The sequence below is a fragment of the Salvia splendens genome, chromosome 11 (genome assembly GCF_004379255.2).
Source record: "Salvia splendens isolate huo1 chromosome 11, SspV2, whole genome shotgun sequence".
In the NCBI taxonomy this organism is placed as follows: domain Eukaryota; kingdom Viridiplantae; phylum Streptophyta; class Magnoliopsida; order Lamiales; family Lamiaceae; genus Salvia; species Salvia splendens.
The window spans coordinates 10,847,258-10,866,121 of record NC_056042.1 but is presented as its reverse complement, the minus strand read 5'-3'; the positions used below and the strand labels follow the sequence as shown (position 1 = coordinate 10,866,121).

The following is an 18,864-nucleotide window of genomic DNA, read 5'->3' as shown; positions in this document are numbered from 1 at the left end:
CTGGTCGGAAAAATAGTCGGCAACGAGCCTTTCGTTGGCTCCCTCCCGGTCACGATGGATGTAGCGGCGAGTTGGTCTAGTTGGTCGAGGAGGAGGGGCAGGGGTATTCGCGGTGACATAGGCTTCATAGGCGGCACGATATTATTCATAGTATTCTTGTTCTTCGCGCTCCGCTTCCGCAATGTGATTGGTGAAATCCATTTGAGAGGGTTTGAGTGAGAGAGGAAGATGTAGATAAGTTGTATGAAAAAATATGAATGAGAGATGAATGAGAGATGATTTGATGTGAAAAATGGATGATAAATGTGTGTATTTATAGATGATTTTGGGAATAAAAAAATAAAAAAAAAATCCAGAAAACGGTAAAAAAACGGCCATATTTTTTGGAATCTTAAAATATTTTTTTGGTATTATTTTCATTTAAAAAAAATGAATTTCCAACGGAAATGTCGTTGGCCAATCAGAACGCGCCACGTCAGCTGCTCGCTGGTACGGACGTGCTCGATGCATCGAGCAGCGCCACGCCAGCGGCAAGAGCGCAGCGGCGAGCAGGCGGTGCCGCGCCGCTGGCACGGATGGGTGTCCACTCACCGCTGCGGATGCTCTTAAGTTGCTAACTCTTCTAACTCATCAACGTAGTGTATTAAAAATATCAACATGATGATATTAAAATGTCAATACATAATTTTATTGAACTTCAGTTAATATAATGCGTTGTTATTATGTGTTGACATTTTAATGTCAGCGTATTGACTTTTTTAATACACTGCATTGATGAGTTAGCACAATTAACAACTTTAATAGTTAGCAATATAACACATCTCAAATGGACTATATCTATATTACTTATAGGTGACACAAGTAAACATAATTTTATGGAAAGAGAATTAAAATTTCTCAAAACAAAATAAATAGGTCTGAAAAAATTGAAAAAAAAAATGAGTTTACAGGCAGGGGCGGACACATGTGAGGAGAGGGTAGGGGTTAAGCCCTTACCAAAAATTTCATTTTCTTGATTTTTCTATTTCGAAAATTTTTGAAAATTTAAAAATCATCCTCAACCCTTATTAAACTATTGTCGTTAGGGCCGGGAATTCAGTTATCGGTTAGTCGGTTAACCGATAACCGAACCGAAAAATTCGGTTCTCGGTTAACCGATAACCGATAAATTTGGTTATCAGTTCAGTTTCGGTTCCCGTTTGAAGCCACGATCGGTTATCGGTTAACCGATAACCGATCGGTTATACCCGAAAGAACCGAGGGAACCGAAATTAAAATTCCCCAATTCCTATTATTTATTTTCCCTCAAAAATTCTTTTATTATTTCCATATTCAAAATATTATTTCCCACTTCCCAGCCCTACACACGCCGCTGAATCTGGAGACTCCCACACCGACGCATTCTGCCACTCTCCTTCTTCCCAGCGCCCGGCGACTCCTCCCCACCGGCCGGAGACTCCTTCCCAGCAGCGGCGGCGACTCCTTCCCTTCCCAGCGGCGGGTTCTCCTTCTTCTTCCCAGCACCAGCGACCACTTCACCTTCCTCCCAGCAGCAAGCCCGGCCAGCAGCGACGGCTCTCATCCTCCCAGCGGCGACATTGTAATGTCGTAGCGTATTATAATAGGTTGTTTTTATTTTTTTAATTTATAATACGAACAACTTGTTTTTTTTTTTCTAATTCGGTTCCTATCGGTTAGAACCGAACCGAACCGTGTAAAATCAGTTCCTAACCGAACCGAACCGATGCCTTCTCGGTTCCGGTTCCGGTTCTTCGTTTTCGGAAAATTGGGGAGTTGGTTAACCGACCTTTCGGTTTGGTTAACCGAACCGATTCCCAGCCTTAATTGTCGTAGACGAGTAAATGATCAGAATTTGAAAGGTATATGGGGCTGAATTGACTCAAGAAAATAAAGTTACAGAGCTAAAATTTAGCAAAAATGGCTGCCCTATAATTAAGGAAGACGAAGACCTCGTTTAAAACAAATATTAATATTATATTGTTAAATTTTAAAGCTTCCTGTAAAATTTGTGAAAACTGGCAGTGACCTGTTGTTCATTTATTGGCTTATGTTTTAAAGCCCTTCCGTTAAATGTCAAATTGTATAGTTTAAAATAAAAGCATTTCTTATAAAATGTGGCGTGTAAAATTTTGCTTTTGTATTTAGAGAGTTGTACAAAAAATTTTAATATAGTAATAATTGAATTTTTTTTCAATATAACCTACTGTTTGTAATTTGTTTGTATGATATGATTTTATATACACTAAGTCCCAATTTAAGTGAAGTGTTTCTTAATTTTATGTAATATTGTTTTGTAATTTATGTAGAATAAAGTAAGAGAGAGAAAAAGTAAAGAGAGTGATGATTTTTTTTAATAAAAAATTATATTTATAGTGAGATTCTAAAAAGGAAAATATGTAATTTACAACCGTATATTTATACATTTTTTCCCTTAAAAATAGAGATTTTGTAAATATTACGGTTCTAACGTTGAACTAATTTTGATGAAATAACTAAAAATGCTAAAATAGACTATTTTGGAGGATAAAAATAGACTATTCTAGAAGACAAAATGAGCTCTTACAAACAAAAAATTCTGCGTCCTCCCCTGTTTACAAGTGTTGGTTTGCGATGACAATTAAGAATGAATTGAAGACGTCACCAGATTTTACGTGGTTCGACGTAAATCTACATGCACGAAAGAACGATCGCACACACTCCTTTCATTCCAATTGTGGCTATACAGAGTTTGGCAATTACAATCGAGAAACGCAACTCAATCAAGAAATACAAAAGAAAAGAATCAAGGAACTAGCAAACACGATATATCTCTTCCTCGCCAAGATGAACTCTCAATGAACACTCTCAGTCAGCCTTTTCTTCTTCCTCTCTCAACCCTTTTCCCTTTCTGTTACTGAATCAGCATCAACCAATCTCTCTTACTTCAATATGAGATCAACGATCCAGATTCAAACCTATCTTCCCATTAATCTCAGCCGTCGGATTTAGTTGATCTAGTTAAGTTGGCCGTTTGAAGCTGAACTTCTCCTCATTCAGTCTCAGGATCGAATCGTTTCGAGGCCACCAAACTCAACAAGGTGAATTCAAAGTGTTCGACATATTTTTTAGCAGACAGAAAGTGATTATATTTAATTAATTGTCTCCGATATTCTTCATATTCCAATTATATTCTTAAATTGATACTCACTTAACATGGAAATTAATAATAATAAAAACAACAGTAAATCTAGACCATCTATTTTATGATCCAATTATTCAGATTGGTTTTCGGTTCTAACTTTAAAGAGATTTCTTAGTAGAACCAAATCCTACATAAACTTTCGGTAAAAGAATGATGACTACAAAAAAAAAGACAATTTCTCTTTTAATCGTGAAAGAGAAAAATAGGCAAAACTAAAACTAAAGTGTAGGGGTGAGAAAAAAACTGAAAATCGAATATCCGAACTGAACCAAACCGAAATTTTGAAATTCGGTTCGGTTCGGTTAGAAAATACAAAAAATTTGATTTTTCGGTTCGGTTCGGGTGAAGAAAAAAACCGAAAAACCAAAAAACCGAATTATATATATATATATATATATAGGGAGATGATCAAAATAAGTATGTGTTTAAATCTAAAAATGCAGACCAAATCTCAGCCCTAGGATTAGATGATCTAATGGTCAATAATTAACCAAAAACACGGAAGGTCATAATTAAGCAATTTTAGGTCATATTATAATATTTGGATTTAATGTCATACTAATATCGTTTTAGGTCATGCTTTGTTAGCATGACCTACAAATTACCTAATTATGACCTAAAAGTGCCCTAATTATGATATTGTTCTGCGTTTCTGTATTTAAATCCAGTTTTGCATAGATCAAAATATATATATATATATATATATATATGTATATATATATATATATATATATATATAGGAATGTATTCATTTCCTTTTCCTATATTTCCTCCTTTTTCCTTCTTAATATCAGCCATTAGATTAGAGAAATGGACGGTCAAGATCAACATTGGGTAATTAATCCCGTGTTGCATTATTTGTCCTATTTTGTGCATTATGAGGGTACAATAGTAATCTAATAATGGCTGGAAACCGCTACGAATAATGCACCACATGGTCACGAGTAATGCATATAATTGACTATATAATGCACAATATGTTAACTGCAATGCATACGAATAAGATGTACCATGTTATGATGTTTGGACACACGTTTCTTGTTTCCCCTAAGGGTTTAATAAGCTTAGGGGCTAGGGTATAGTACGTAGACACGTATGTAATCTTCACATGGTAACGAGTAATGGATATAATTGACTATATAATGCACAATTTGTGAACTGCAATGCATACGAATACCTCTAATAATGCATAATATAATAACCCTGTAATGCATATAATTGACTATATAATGCACAATATGTTAACTGCAATGCATACGAATACCTCTAATAATGCATAATATAATAACCCTGTACTGCATATAATTGACTATATAATGCACAATATGTTAACTGCAATGCATACGAATAAGATGTAACATGTTATGATGTTTGGACACACGTTTCTTGTTTCCCCTAAGGGTTTAATAAGCTTAGGGGCTAGGGTATAGTACGTACGCATTAATAACAAATTATAAAACGATACGAATAATTCACCAAATTGTCACGAGTAATGGATGTTATTAACTATATAATGCACAATATGTGAACTGCAATGCATACGAATAAGATGTACCATGTTATGATGTTTGACACACGTTTCTTGTTTCCCCTAAGGGTTTAATAAGCTTAGGGGTTAGGGTATAGTACGTAGACATTACTAAATGCACGTATGTAATCTTCAATCCGTTGATTAACCCATATACACAATACCTCTAATAATGCATAATATACTGAGATAATGACAATTAACAACTACATAATGCACTACCTAAACCAAATAATGCACATACGTATATTCCAATAACAACAATTTGTTAGTAATGTGTACGTACTATACCCTAGCCCCTAAGCTTATTAAATCCTTAGGGGAAACAAGAAACGTGTGTCAAACATCATAACATGGTACATCTTATTCGTATGCATTGCAGTTCACATATTGTGCATTATATAGTTAATAACATCCATTACTCGTGACAATTTGGTGAATTATTCGTATCGTTTTATAATTTGTTATTAATGCGTACGTACTATACCCTAGCCCCTAAGCTTATTAAACCCTTAGGGGAAACAAGAAACGTGTGTCAAACATCATAACACAACACATCTTGTTCGTATGCATTGCAGTTCACAAATTGTGCATTATATAGTCAATTAAATCCATTACTCGTTACCATGTGAAGATTACATACGTGTCTACGTACTATACCCTAGCCCCTAAGCTTATTAAACCCTTAGGGGAAACAAGAAACGTGTGTCCAAACATCATAACATGGTACATCTTATTCGTATGCATTGCAGTTCACATATTGTGCATTATATAGTCAATTATATGCATTACTCGTGACCATGTGGTGCATTATTCGCAGATACCAAAATGTGGCAGTTACTTTTCCGTCAAATGTCAATAATAACCCTGTAATGCATACAACTACCTTCTATAATGCAACACGGAACTAGTTTTATAGAATCAATCTGATCCGTTGATGCCTTAGATCTAACGCGTAATATTAAGAAGGAAAAAGGATCTAAGATGTGAAAAGGAGAATAACGCTCCCCTATATATATATTCTATTAATTTAATATATAATATATAATATATATTATTAATTTTATATTATATATGTATAAATATATATATATATTCTATTAGTATATATAAAATAAAATAAATTACATATATATATAAAATAAAATAAATTACATATATATATATAGAGTCACTGGTGCTGTCAATCAAGAGTTCCTCTCGTTATTTCAGATAGAGACTTCCCTACGGATCCCTCAAGTTGCTCGCCTGCAAGTACTCCGCCGGAAAATCGATCAATTACGAAATCGAGATTACATCGTCGAGGAATTGACGGAGAACAACTCTGACGACGTCGACATTATCGGTTCAGCACATGGAAGATTGTGAATAAGGAGATGCAAAAGGAGATAATTGATAAGGTCATGGGGCCATAAGGAATGGGCTGGAGATGATGCCAGACGAGCTGCCATTGATGGCTAAGAAGAAGAAGCTGCAAGAGCAGCGTGGAGAAGGCTGATTGAAGGCAAGAAAGAATGGGGAAGAAGTGTGGAAATCGTCATTATTTAGATTTCTATATTACTTCATTTGATTAGGTCATTACTTCATTTTATTAGGTTATTACTTCATTTGACTAGGTCATTCACCTAAGTCACATATTTAGGGCAAACAATAACTATGATGTAGTTATACATCTATGGTTATCGATTGTTTGCAGATTATGAAATTTGTTTGAATATTACTTCCATAAGGATTTTGCTCTCTCTATCTCTATCTATCTATCTATCTCTCTCTGAAACATTGGGGCTTTTGTTTGAATCCTAATTTGTTTTATAGTTTCTGAATTCTAGCCAAATTGGCTGTTGTTTTGAGCTGTGCATATTCCACTTTAGCAGCTTTCAGCCTTAATTAGTTTATCCAATTTAGCACTGGAAAATCTCCATCACGAGGAGGCTCGATATTTTTGACTGAATTGAATAATAGTGAGAAAATAATTCTGCCAAATCCACGACATTTGAGTTATATGATTGGTTGTGTTAATCTTTGTGTGTGTTTCTTCTTGTTTCTTGTTTCGTATTGTTTAGTTGTGATGCAGATTACTGACAAGCATACATTGCAAAATAAAAATACTACTTGGGAGAATTCTTCAAAAAAGAAATGCATATATTGCTTGATTCGGGCTAGAGAAGCTTCAAGAACAATTTATCGTTATCCGGTTTGATTTTGAAGGATTTCTGGTGGAAATCGTCGCTGTAGATTGAAGGAATTTTGGGGAGTGGAGAAGAACAGTTGGAGAACTACGTTGTATGTATAGTTTGCGAAGAATTAATATTGTAATGAACTAAATAACGCACTTGATGAAGTTATAACCTCAAATAATGAAGTGATATGAACATAATTGTATTATATGCATAGTTTGTGAAGAATTATAATTTTAATGAACTAAATAACGCACTTGATGGAGTAATAACATCTAGTAAAGAAGTAATATGAATTGAACTGTGTTGTATGCATAGTTTGCAAAAAATTATATTTGTAATGAACTAAATAACATACTTGATGAAGTTATAACCACATGTAATGAAGTAATTAACCACTGAAATGAAGTACCAAAACTACTGGAATAAAGTAACAAATTACAAATAAATAAATGTATCATTATATTGTCAGAAAACAAATAAATGAAGTAATAAATTACAAACTAACAGATAAAGTGATGGAACTATCTAAATTAAGTAATAGCTTGGTTAAATGAAGTAATATATAATGAATGAATAATATTAGAAATGAAAAGAACCAAATGACTATTAATAGACGTATAACATATTGTACTAATAAATTAAAAAATACCAGTGACGAACTTATTTCCAGTAGGTATTACTTCATTTTAGTAGGTGTTTACTTCATTCCAATAGGTTTATTACTTCAATCCAGTACGTAATAAATTTAAAATGAATATATTTTTACTTCATTTTAGTACGTTTATACTTCATTCAAGTAAGTGTATTACTTCATTCCATCCATTACGTAATAAATTAGAAATGAACATATTTTTACTTTATTCCAATAGGTTTATTACTTCATTCAAATGTGTCATTACTTAATTCAAATAGGATTTTAGTTCATTCCAATAGGTTTTCACATGATTCAACACATGTTTCTTTCAATAACTCAACAGAATGTATTATTAATAGTCAATAATGAATTAATAGTCCAGTGGAATGATGTGAGTGCAGAAGTATTTAGAATTCTTACTGGGATGTAGTAAAACTCTTAATGTCTGAAGTATATACCTTACAGAATGAACTATTTATAACCTCCTTTTTGATGAATTGATGTAATACAGGTACTGCATGATATTTGCACCGTTCACAAGAAAAGACAACCATGGGAGACCTGTAGCATTTGGTGCAGGCTTATTATCTAAAGAAAATGCTGATTCCTTCTCATGGTTGTTTGAATGTTTTGTCAAATGTATGGGCTGTGCACCAAAATTGATCATTACTGATCAGGATTTGGGAATGAAGGTTGCTGTGGAAAGAGTCCTTGTTGATACAAGACATCGATGGTGCATGTGGCACATCATGTTTAAGGTGTTGGAAAAGTTACCAAAGAATCTACTTGGCAATGAAGACTTGAAAAAGGAGTTAAACAATTGTGTGTGGTCTGAGTTAATAGAGCCTGAAGAATTTGATGAAGAATGGAATAAAGTAATGGAAAAATATGGGCTTAAGGACAATGAGTGGTTTTCCTCGATGTTTGCCTCACGAAAATTTTGGGTATGTATCCTTCTTTAGAAACATATTTTCTATACGCTGAAGTATTTCTGTCATTATTCTGAAGCATATTTGTTAACTAATGAACTGCAGGTGCCTGCATTCTTTAGGGATTTTCCAATGAGTTCACTAATAAAGACCACATCAATATCTGAATCTCAGAACATATTCTTCAAGAGGTACTCCAAGTCTCGTTCTAATCTTGTTGAATTTCTTATGAATTACAACAATGCATTGGATGGACAAAGGAACAACAGCAATATGCTAGAATACTTGGATTTTAACACAATTCCAACTTTGAAAACAAATTCAGCCCTCGAGAAGCATGCTTCGACAATATATAGTGATAGTGGTTTCAAACTAATTCAAAGTGAGATTGAGGTAGCAGTTGACAATGTCACTATGGTGACAGTGTCAATCATTGGTGAGAATGAGATTTATGTAGTCAACGACAAATTCTCGAAGAACTGAACTGTGTCATACTCCACATCTTTTGATTCATATGCATGTAGTTGTAAGATGTTTGGGAGGATTGGGCTTGTATGCAGTCACATTTTTTGGGTCTTGAGAAACAAAAAAACGAAATTAATCCCTAATGAATTACATGGAGGACGTTGGTTGAAGTCTAAATTTGTCAAGGTTGTGCATTGTGGGTTTGATGATGATATTGAAACATTTATTGTTGTGGATGAGACGAAGCAGGAGTATAGGGATATGCATGGAGATTTTTATGATATTGCACGGCTTATTGAAGGAGACGGTGATAAAATTCGAGCATTTAGACAAATTATGGCTGAAGGGAGAAAAGAAGTACTTGGTGAGGGAAATGTGTTGTCAATTAGTGAAAAGAGACTAATGATTGAGAAGTTTTATGGATCACATGTCCCTAGTCAAATAGATGTTCATTATCCAGATGTCGTCAAAACCAAAGGTTCCTGTCGACGTCTTTCCCGGCTTGAGAAGGAAATGAGAGAGATGTCCAAGCCTGGTCGGAAATGTGGAAAATGTGGCGAGGTTGGTCGGCATGATTCAAGAAATTGTGACAAGATACAGGAGGAGAAGAACAAGAAAAAGAGGAGAAACCAATGTTGAAGCTGGTTGTTTTATTACTTCATTCGGATATTTCTGATCTTTATTCTCTTACTTCTGTACTTCAGTCCTGTAGTTTCTTACTTCATTTACATTTTGAATTTGAATTTGTTAAAACTTTTTGCAAGCTTAAAGAGAATAGACGGAAGTGTTTTTATAATGGCTTATTTTTTCTTTATTATAATGTTTTTCTTAGTCTTACTTTGATATATTTTCCATTTGTCATTCACTTATCAATAATCAATAGATCTCAAAAATGAACTAAGATCTCTGAAATGAACTAAATATGGTACCCAATGCATTATTATAGGCTAATATTGAACAACATTTAAAGAGGAAAATCCGATGTTGAGGCTGGTTGTTCTATTTAGTTCAAGTAGTTATGTTCCTAATTTACTTCATTCGGATAATTATGTTCTTCATTCCCTTACTTCTGTACTTCAATCATGTAGTTTCTTACTTCATTTACATTTTGAAGAGGATGGTAGATAACATGGTGTTGCACTTGCTGTTCAACATAGGGAAGGTGGTACATAAGAAGGTAATTGATGAGGTTATGAGAATGGGCTGGAGGGGATGCTGGACGAGTTGCCGCCAGTGGCTGAGAAGAGGAAGAAGCTGCAGAGCAGCGTCACGTTCATCATTTAGGTTCTTTAGTTCATTACAAACATACTTCACATTAAAATATGCATACAAAACAGGTCAGTTTATATTACTTCATTCCATGAGGTTATTACTTCACCAATTAAGTTATTTAGTTCATTCAATGTAATTTCTTAGCAAAATATGCATACAAAACAGTGAATTTATATTACTTCATTTCATGAGATTGTTACTTCATCAAGTAGGTTAGTTTGTTCATTCAATGTAATTTCTAGCAAAATATGCATACAAAGCAGGTCATTTTATTTTCTTCATTTCATGAGGTTATTACTTTATCAGGTAGGTTATTTAGTTCATTCAATTGTTATTTTTTCACAAATATGCATACAACACAGTTAACTTCATCGTATGAATTTACTATTTCATTATGACTAGGTCATAACTTCATTTTTACCCTCTGGCGTAGGGATTTGGCTTGCAGTACTTGCTTTCGGCTGAACATTAGACAAACTTTCCTTGTGATTTGACTTATCTATCAGTTGTGATTTAGCCACCGGCCTATGAGTATATTTGATGCCTAAGTTGACCTTCCTCCGCTCTGCTTCATGAACTAATTGAATAGAATCATAAAACAAATTAATCGGCGTCCTTAACCTTCGTTCGACGAGTTGCGTGCTTCAACCATTTTTGAATGTGTCGGATTTGAATTCGCTGCTGTAGTTGTCGAACTCAGGAAACTTAATTTGGAGATTTGAAGATGGAGATGAATTCGCTGTTGTAGTTGTTGAACTCGGCGACTGTAGTTGTCGAACTCACCAACTTGATTTGGAGATTTGAAGATGGAAATGAATTCGCTGATGTAGTTGTTGAATTCAGCGACTGTTGTCATCAAATTCGGCAACTCGATTTGGAGATTTGAAGATGAGATGAATCAGCTCTCGATTTGGAGATTCTAGGAAGAAGAAGAGGCGTGAATGTGAATTAGAGTAAATTGTTTGGATGTTTTAACCCTAAATTTTTTACCCCCAATGCAAAATGACGTAAATACCCTCGTGTTGAAGTAATTTGTGTACGTAATGAACTGCGAAAATTAACACTACAACATTTCATCTAATCCATCAAATTTAAGATCTAAGGGCACAAATTTGGTCTCTAGTTCGGTCTTTAAGGCTGGATTTGTGAATAATGAGACTATATATATATAAATATTATATGGTTTTTTGATTTTGTTCGGGATTTTCGGTTTTTAAGTTCGTTTTTCGATTTCAATTTTTCGGTTTCGGTTCGGTTTGGATTTTGAACTAAATTCGGTTTTGATTCGGTTTTGGGAAAAAACCGAACCGAAACCCGAATGCTCACCCCTACTAAAGTGTAATGAAAAAATCCAAAAATATAAAGATCTTATTCATACATTAAAAAAGGAAGATGGAAAAAAACAACAATTTAATTTGTTTAGACAGCTCGAGGGCTTTTTCGGTATTACAAGTTTTGCTCGTTTATCTGGCAAGCTCCGATTTGCTCTACTATTAATCTTAATTCTATATAAAAGCAATAAACCTATGTTCCACTCAATTTTCTGAATATATACTTAGAGATGCCCAAGGTTTTCGGTTCCGGCGGTTAACTGCGGAACCGTAACCGTGACTTTTTTCTTGAACCGGAACCGCCATATTTTGAACCGTGGGCCGGTTCCGGTTCCAAATTTTACAAACCGAAACCGTGCCAGAACTGCCGGTTCTAGACGGTTCCAAACCGGAACCGTGAAAAACCGTCGGAAAACCATGAAATCTATCCGGAACCGCAAAAAAACGCCGGAAACCGGCGGTTCGGAACCGTGAAAAACCATAAAAAACCGGCGGTTCGGAACCGAAACCACCGGTTTTCGAACCGGAACCGTGAAATAGCCTCACGGTTGGGTTCCGGTTCCACATTTCTCGAAACTGGAACCGGCGGTTTTCGAACCGAAACCGGAACCGTGAAATAGCCTCACGGTTCGGTTCCGGTTCCACATTTCTCGAAACCGGAACCGGCGTTTCCGAACCGGAACCGCCGGTTTACGAACCGTGGGCATGACTATATATACTTACTCCGTCTATAAAAATTGTCTCATTTTCTCATTTTATCCATAAATCAAAATTACTAGTAATAAAAATAGAAAGTTGCATATAATTTACGAATCACTTTTTATCTTTCTCTTTTATAATTTATTCATTTTTTTTTCTTTTGCATGCTTATCTATTTTATCTCTCTTTCATATTTATCAAATTTACATTAAAACTTTTACTATCATACATATTATTTTTAGTGGATGTATAGAAATTATTTTTCTTTTAGTTTCATACATGAATAATAATTGCACACATCAAACCAATTGAAAAACATACTCAAATTTATATTATACTCCGTAGATGATTACTTTATACTATTAATACTAATTTTCTATTCATATTTTTTTCTTAGTTATGCTATTGAATCTGAAACAGTCACCATACTTTTGTGTTTTCCGCAGCTGAGATACTTTTACCTTTTTAATCTCAAGAGGAGACAATTCTGGGTAGTGGTGGCACTATTTATTTTAAAATTTATCTTTTTTTCTTTTCCAAGTGATATGATAATCACTATTATTTGACTATATCCATTTGATTCCAGCTTTGCTTGTTGAACAGTGCAACTGCAACCTTTTCTTTCAAGCATGTGATCTGCAATCTCTGAGCTCTTCGTGACCCTTCTCTCAGTGAGATTTTCAGCCAATATTTTCAACCAGACTTTCACTTATTCGCCAAAATTTGGGTTTGAATTTGATAGGGAAAAGATAGTTTCTTGGAGGTGTGAGAAATATTCTGGTAATATTTTGTGGTGTTTGGCCCTAGCTGATTTTGTCCCCTGAATCCTAATTTTTTTGGGGGATTTTAATAATAGGAAAACTCGACTTATTGGAGATTTGGGTTTCTTGAATAGAGATTAAAAAAGTGATCTTTGACTTATTTTCTGAGATGGGTATGGTTTATTTGAGGTGATTCTGTGGGATTTTGATGATAATTGGAGTGGTGTTCAAAGAGGAGGTGGGAAAGTTGGGAAATCTTGGAAGCTTTTGATGATTTTTGCTTGGGTGGAAGATGGGGTTAGCTGATGATGGCTTAAAGGTTGAATCTTGGGGTGTTGAGAAATCAAAGGGGAGGAAGAAGAGAGATGATGATGATGTGGAGGAGACTGGTTGTTGGATTAAATTGAGGTTTATTGGTAGCTGTATTTCTTCAAGATCTAAAGTTGATAACTCTCTTAGTGGCATCACCACTCATGGTAAAATTCCCCCATTTTGTGTTAATCTTATTATAACATGGTTCTAGTTTAATCCATTTTTATCTTATTGTTCATATCTGTGTAGTTGATTTTGTGGTCCTGAGGGGATTGTGCCAAAAATATCCACAACATATTGATCATTATCTGTTAGATTTATTGTTTTTGGTAGTTTGATGTGAATCTTTTTGTGAAGGTAGGAATATGTATATGAGGTTTTGTTAGTAACAATGTAGGTGGAGTGATATCTGTCTGAGCTTTAAAATGTTTCAATCTTCTTGTGTTAGCTTAATAAATAGGAGTATATATTCTTGCAATCCCTATGGTGAAATTAATCAATCTGTTCATTTTAGGCTTATTCTGATGATGCTGTTTGTGTTTTACTTATCAAAGCACTTCTTCATTTGCTAATTTGAGCAGAAAGTAAATCTACAAACGGGGCAAGTAAAGATCAGCTGGTTGCCCCGGTAATACCATCCACCACAACCAGCAATGCTGAAAGCAATTCTTCCAGCAGCAAACTCGAAGAAGAACTCAAAGTTTCTTCTCGGCTGCGCAAGTTCACGTTTATAGACCTCAAGCTGGCAACTAGGAATTTCAGACCAGAATCTCTCCTTGGCGAGGGGGGTTTTGGTTGTGTATTCAAGGGGTGGATCGAAGAGAACGGCACAGCTCCTGTTAAACCTGGGACGGGACTTACAGTCGCTGTCAAAACCCTTAATCATGATGGAGTTCAGGGTCACAAAGAATGGCTGGTTTGATGCTTTGCCAATTTCGCTCTTTGCTCTTCTTTCAGTGCCTAGTGTTGTTTGCTTGTTGTATATGTCCGATGATTCTGACTTGCTATTTTGTTTGGCAGGCTGAAGTGAACTTTTTAGGTGATCTCGTTCATCCTAATTTGGTTAAATTAATAGGCTACTGTATCGAAGATGACCAGAGGCTGCTCGTCTATGAGTTCATGCCCAGAGGAAGCTTGGAGAACCACCTTTTCAGAAGTATACCCTCGGTCTTCTTTTGGTTTCTCGTTCCTTACCTTGTTTACATTCAAGTTTTGTTGTTACTTCTGTAGTCTTTGTGTTTGCGCGTTTATATATCTAATAGTTGTTATTTCTTGCTGCTAGGCGTCATTCTTGATTATTCTTCAATATATAACCGATATATGACTATTGTTGATTGCAGGGTCGTTGCCTCTTCCGTGGTCGATCAGGATGAAAATAGCTCTAGGGGCTGCTAAGGGGCTCGCGTTTCTCCACGAGGAGGCAGAAAGACCAGTGATATATCGTGATTTCAAGACGTCTAACATCTTGCTAGATGCTGTAAGTTTAGCCTTTGGTCTCCATGCGTATCATTGCTAGATTTTGAGATTTTTCGTTTGACGGCCCTATCGCATTCTTACAGGAATACAACTCCAAACTCTCCGATTTCGGACTTGCTAAAGATGCCCCCGATGAAGGAAAAACTCACGTGTCTACACGAGTGATGGGAACATACGGTTATGCAGCCCCCGAATACGTCATGACTGGTAAATGAACCTTCATTTCCCATTTCCTTCTGATTCAAGCTATCGAGCATGGATGGTTTATATTTGTCCTCCGATCAATTCGATTATGATCATCTCGTCTCCGCTTCCACGCAGGACATCTTACATCAAAAAGTGACGTATACAGCTTCGGCGTCGTCCTGCTCGAAGTGGTCACGGGCCGGAGATCAATGGACAAGAACCGTCCGAACGGGGAGCACAACCTCGTGGAATGGGCCCGTCCCCATCTAGGCGACCGGAAACGCTTTTACCGTTTGATAGATCCTCGCCTCGAAGGCCATTTCTCCATCAAAGGCGCTCAAAAGTCCGCCCAGCTGGCTGCCCGTTGCCTTAGCCGCGACCCCAAAGCCCGGCCCTTGATGAGTGAGGTGGTCGAAGCCCTGAAGCCCCTCCCAAACCTCAAGGACATGGCGAGCTCGTCGTACTACTTCCATGCCGACCGGGTCAGCGCTAACGCCAACGGGAAGAACAACGGGCTGAGAACGCAGGGATCGTTCTCGAGGAACGGGCAGCTGCAGCAGCACCCGAGAAGCCTCTCGATACCGAACGGGTCCCATGCCTCGCCTTACCACCAGTATGCTCGTAACTCACCGAAACCAAACGGTAAACCATAGCTAGTTTGTGTTGTTGAAGGTGAAAAGAAAAGGAATTCGTGTTGTGGTAAGGGAAAGACGAGATATTTAGTGTTGTAGATAGTCTCTTGCAAGTGGGGGCTTCGATCATACTTTGCCACATGTTTCTAATTGATTTTCTAATTCATTTTCCATTTGAGTTGGATGATTTCTTGTAAAAAATGACCACTTCTATATCGCATTGCAAGAAGATTAAAACTTAAATTAATTACCAAACCAAATAAAGTAGAATGCAATAGGCAAATTGGTACCAAGAAACCGTGAAATATTATTAACTAAATAAACACCCCGTGGTTAATACAAATTGTTGACATATTTTTCTTGCATCTAAAAAAAAAGGACTTTGTAAATTTTATTTCAAATTGAAAAGTATTCCTATCATCACATCAACTAGCACAACTTAACCTTAAAAAATGCTTTTGAAATAGTAATGAATGAATTGATGAAATGAAATAAGAAATGGTAATGTAGATTACAACTTCCAAAAAGAATTATTAACAATTTATCATAGTCAATAGAAAACCATCACCTTTATTGCTAGCTCTAACTCCAAAAAATAAGCTGCCGCCAATAATTTACTTTGTGAGTTTTTCAGGGTCTGATGGCCACAGCCAGCCCAATCTTGGCACTCTTCTCTATAGCTCTGGTGTCGACCTCGCCGGAGATGGTGACGAAGGATTTCGGGTGCCACTCGTGCTGCAGAAGCGCGCTCGCCTTGCCGTAGTTATTCACTCGAGCCTTCACCCCAGTTGTAAGATCCATCATGTGATGCGCCCCGAAAGTAAGGGTGTTCTCGTTACTCGAGAAACCGTGAGTGAACTCTGCTCCTACTGTGGTGTTCGTCAGCGGGCTGACCATGTGGAAGTAGGACGCTGTGACGCTCTGGCCCTTGTCGTTCCTGTCCAAAAAGGGCGGATCCCAACAAACATGGTAATCGAATAAACACTAAAACTCATGCAAGACAATTGGACAGACAGCCAAGCTCGTATCCAATGCTATGATTATATACACGAAAAAATTGAGATGAGAACTGAAGACTCACACCATCAAGGATGCAATTAGGTCAGTAGCGACGAGACTGATCCCAGCGTTCAATTTGGTGAAATTCCCGGTAGCAGTGTCGAAAGAAATGTCAGTGCCAACAGTGGCCTGGTGATTTCCGGCTACACCAGAGAAGTTGACAGTCGGTTTAGCAGTAAACCCGAGGCTCGTGCTGATTCCAGCATACTCATGTAGATATTGAAGCTCCACCTGTCATCACAAGTTACCAACAACCCGGAATATAGTCCTGCAGTTCACTCTCAAACAACACAACAAAATCGAATAAAGTACAGACCTTGCCAGACTTTTGATCTGGAGCGACAAAGCTAAAGATCGCCTTCACCCCTGGAGCAGGCTCGTCTACAGTGACAGTTGTGAACACCTGCAACATTAATAACGACAGATAAAATGATCTGCATAATCGAGGTTGTTTTAACCTGCAGTACGACAGTTGATCATCTGTTTTTAGGCCTTCTGTTACACACCAATGTTATGATTATCCATAACCATTCGTCACCAAGAAAAAAAAACCGAAATGACTAACATTGGAGCTGGTATCCACTTTCACATCGGTCGTGATGTTCTTGTTCCTTAGAATGGTGCTAATATCAGCTAGAAACAAATCACCCTTCTGAATCCCAGATGAGGTAATAGCCTGTACGGAAAATACAAGCGCAACAATCAGATCCATTCGGGAATAACAAACTTTGCAATTTTGTGCAAGTGGCACAACAAAGCAACAAGTGAAACTAGAGTCTCATATCATCCTAGCCAGCCAGCTCAACTAGCTAGGAAACTTGCATATCGGAAGAAAAAAATGTCTCAATCTGCGGATTAGACAAAACAATACATCTCAGGGGTGTTCAGTTTGCAAGATTGTATCTCGCGATTAAATATGTATTGCAGTGTGTTTGGTTCATGAGATTGAATCACACAGCTCAATCCTAGATGAATAATCATGGGATAATTAGTCATAGCTAACCTCCTCCAACTAAAATAATCTCACAACTCTATCCTAGATTATATCTTGGTATTTCATCTAGGAAACCGAACACCAACACTCGAGCACTCTCGTCATACACAGTTGCATGTGCAAACACTACATCACTGAATTTTTTACACATCACATAAACATAAAACAAAGCCAATTGCATAGATAACAATCCACCGTTAACATGTTTACTCTGGATTTATGGAGTCTGATTGCATAGATAATGATCCATCACATTTCTGAGAATTCAGTACTAGATTTTTTTTTTCGAATAAAAAAAGCAATTAGGGGAAAATTTAAGCACAAACACACACAGATTCAAAATTCCAACAGCTAAAAAGTGCTTCATAATTCGATTGCATGCAATTCAATCGGGATACAATTTTTTGATTTATAAGAATCTAACCACTCCATTTGAAGTCAAAGTACTGAGAGTGAACTTCCGATCGACCTGGTAATCCCTGTAAAGAAGATCTGATAAAATCGACCAAAATTGGGTAAATTAAAAGGAATAGAGAGAGGAAATCGTTGAAAATGCAAATGACGGAAAAAAGGAAGTGAAGAAAAAGAACTCGCCTCTGGCTTTCTTGCCAATGTCGGAGTAGAGGCCTGGACCCTTCACGTAAACCATTTTCTTATTGTTTTGTTTGGAGAAAGAGAGAGATGAGTGTTTTGATGGAGAGCTGCTTTGCAAATTTCTGATCCTAATATGTTGCATCAAATTGTTTAGAGCAAATTATATTGATTGATTTTTACATATAAACCAATTAAAGTGATAAGGCATATTTCATGCATCAGTTTAGGGGTAAAAAGTACATTACTTGATCGATTTATCACGCAAAAATAAGTGTTAATTGTGCAGGAATGCCGCTTGACCAAGACAACAAGGCCAAACTGATCAAGTAAGTACAACCGGCGAAAAAGGCCAAAAATCGGGGGAGTTGATCAAGAGGAATAATCAAGCAGTTAAGGAGGGGACCACTGGCTTCCAGAAGAGAGACACGTGAGGATAATGAGTTGAATGGTGCGCATCATTCTGTTATCAAAGACGACGTCTAGAAGGGGACACGTTCTGATACATGAGACACAAGGACGAAGCTGAGTCATCAATCTGTTACTGAAAAGCGTCGTCATTCTAGAAGGAAAGCACGTAGCAATCGATGAGTCGCTCGCTCACAGCGTGAGC

At 36.6% G+C, this 18,864-nt stretch overlaps 4 protein-coding genes across 4 annotated transcripts; 3 read left to right on the top strand and 1 right to left on the bottom strand.

The window, feature by feature from the left end:
• The first annotated feature begins 7,930 nt into the window (after positions 1 to 7,930).
• Positions 7,931 to 8,956, top strand: LOC121754420 (protein FAR1-RELATED SEQUENCE 5-like). The gene is made up of 3 exons (XM_042149784.1): positions 7,931 to 7,935; positions 8,056 to 8,488; positions 8,579 to 8,956. The coding sequence occupies exons 1-3, from the start codon at positions 7,931 to 7,933 to the stop codon at positions 8,954 to 8,956; spliced, it is 816 nt and encodes a 271-aa protein (XP_042005718.1).
• Positions 8,957 to 9,004: 48 nt separating this feature from the next.
• Positions 9,005 to 9,577, top strand: LOC121754419. Its single transcript, XM_042149783.1, has one exon. It carries the CDS (start codon positions 9,005 to 9,007, stop codon positions 9,575 to 9,577), a length of 573 nt encoding a protein of 190 aa, XP_042005717.1.
• A 3,136-nt stretch (positions 9,578 to 12,713) lies between these two features.
• Positions 12,714 to 15,705, top strand: LOC121755268 (serine/threonine-protein kinase PBL34-like). Its single transcript, XM_042150548.1, has 7 exons — positions 12,714 to 12,731; positions 12,827 to 13,477; positions 13,895 to 14,229; positions 14,334 to 14,469; positions 14,654 to 14,790; positions 14,873 to 14,996; positions 15,111 to 15,705. Exons 2-7 carry the CDS (start codon positions 13,294 to 13,296, stop codon positions 15,626 to 15,628), a joined length of 1,434 nt encoding a protein of 477 aa, XP_042006482.1. The 5' UTR covers positions 12,714 to 12,731; positions 12,827 to 13,293; the 3' UTR covers positions 15,629 to 15,705.
• A 355-nt stretch (positions 15,706 to 16,060) lies between these two features.
• On the bottom strand, positions 16,061 to 18,379 carry LOC121755269 (mitochondrial outer membrane protein porin of 36 kDa-like). The gene is made up of 6 exons (XM_042150549.1): positions 18,255 to 18,379; positions 18,085 to 18,152; positions 17,232 to 17,342; positions 16,983 to 17,069; positions 16,689 to 16,897; positions 16,061 to 16,544 (listed from the first exon to the last, which is right to left on the bottom strand). Exons 1-6 carry the CDS (start codon positions 18,307 to 18,309, stop codon positions 16,238 to 16,240), a joined length of 837 nt encoding a protein of 278 aa, XP_042006483.1. The 5' UTR covers positions 18,310 to 18,379; the 3' UTR covers positions 16,061 to 16,237.
• Positions 18,380 to 18,864: the final 485 nt, after the last annotated feature.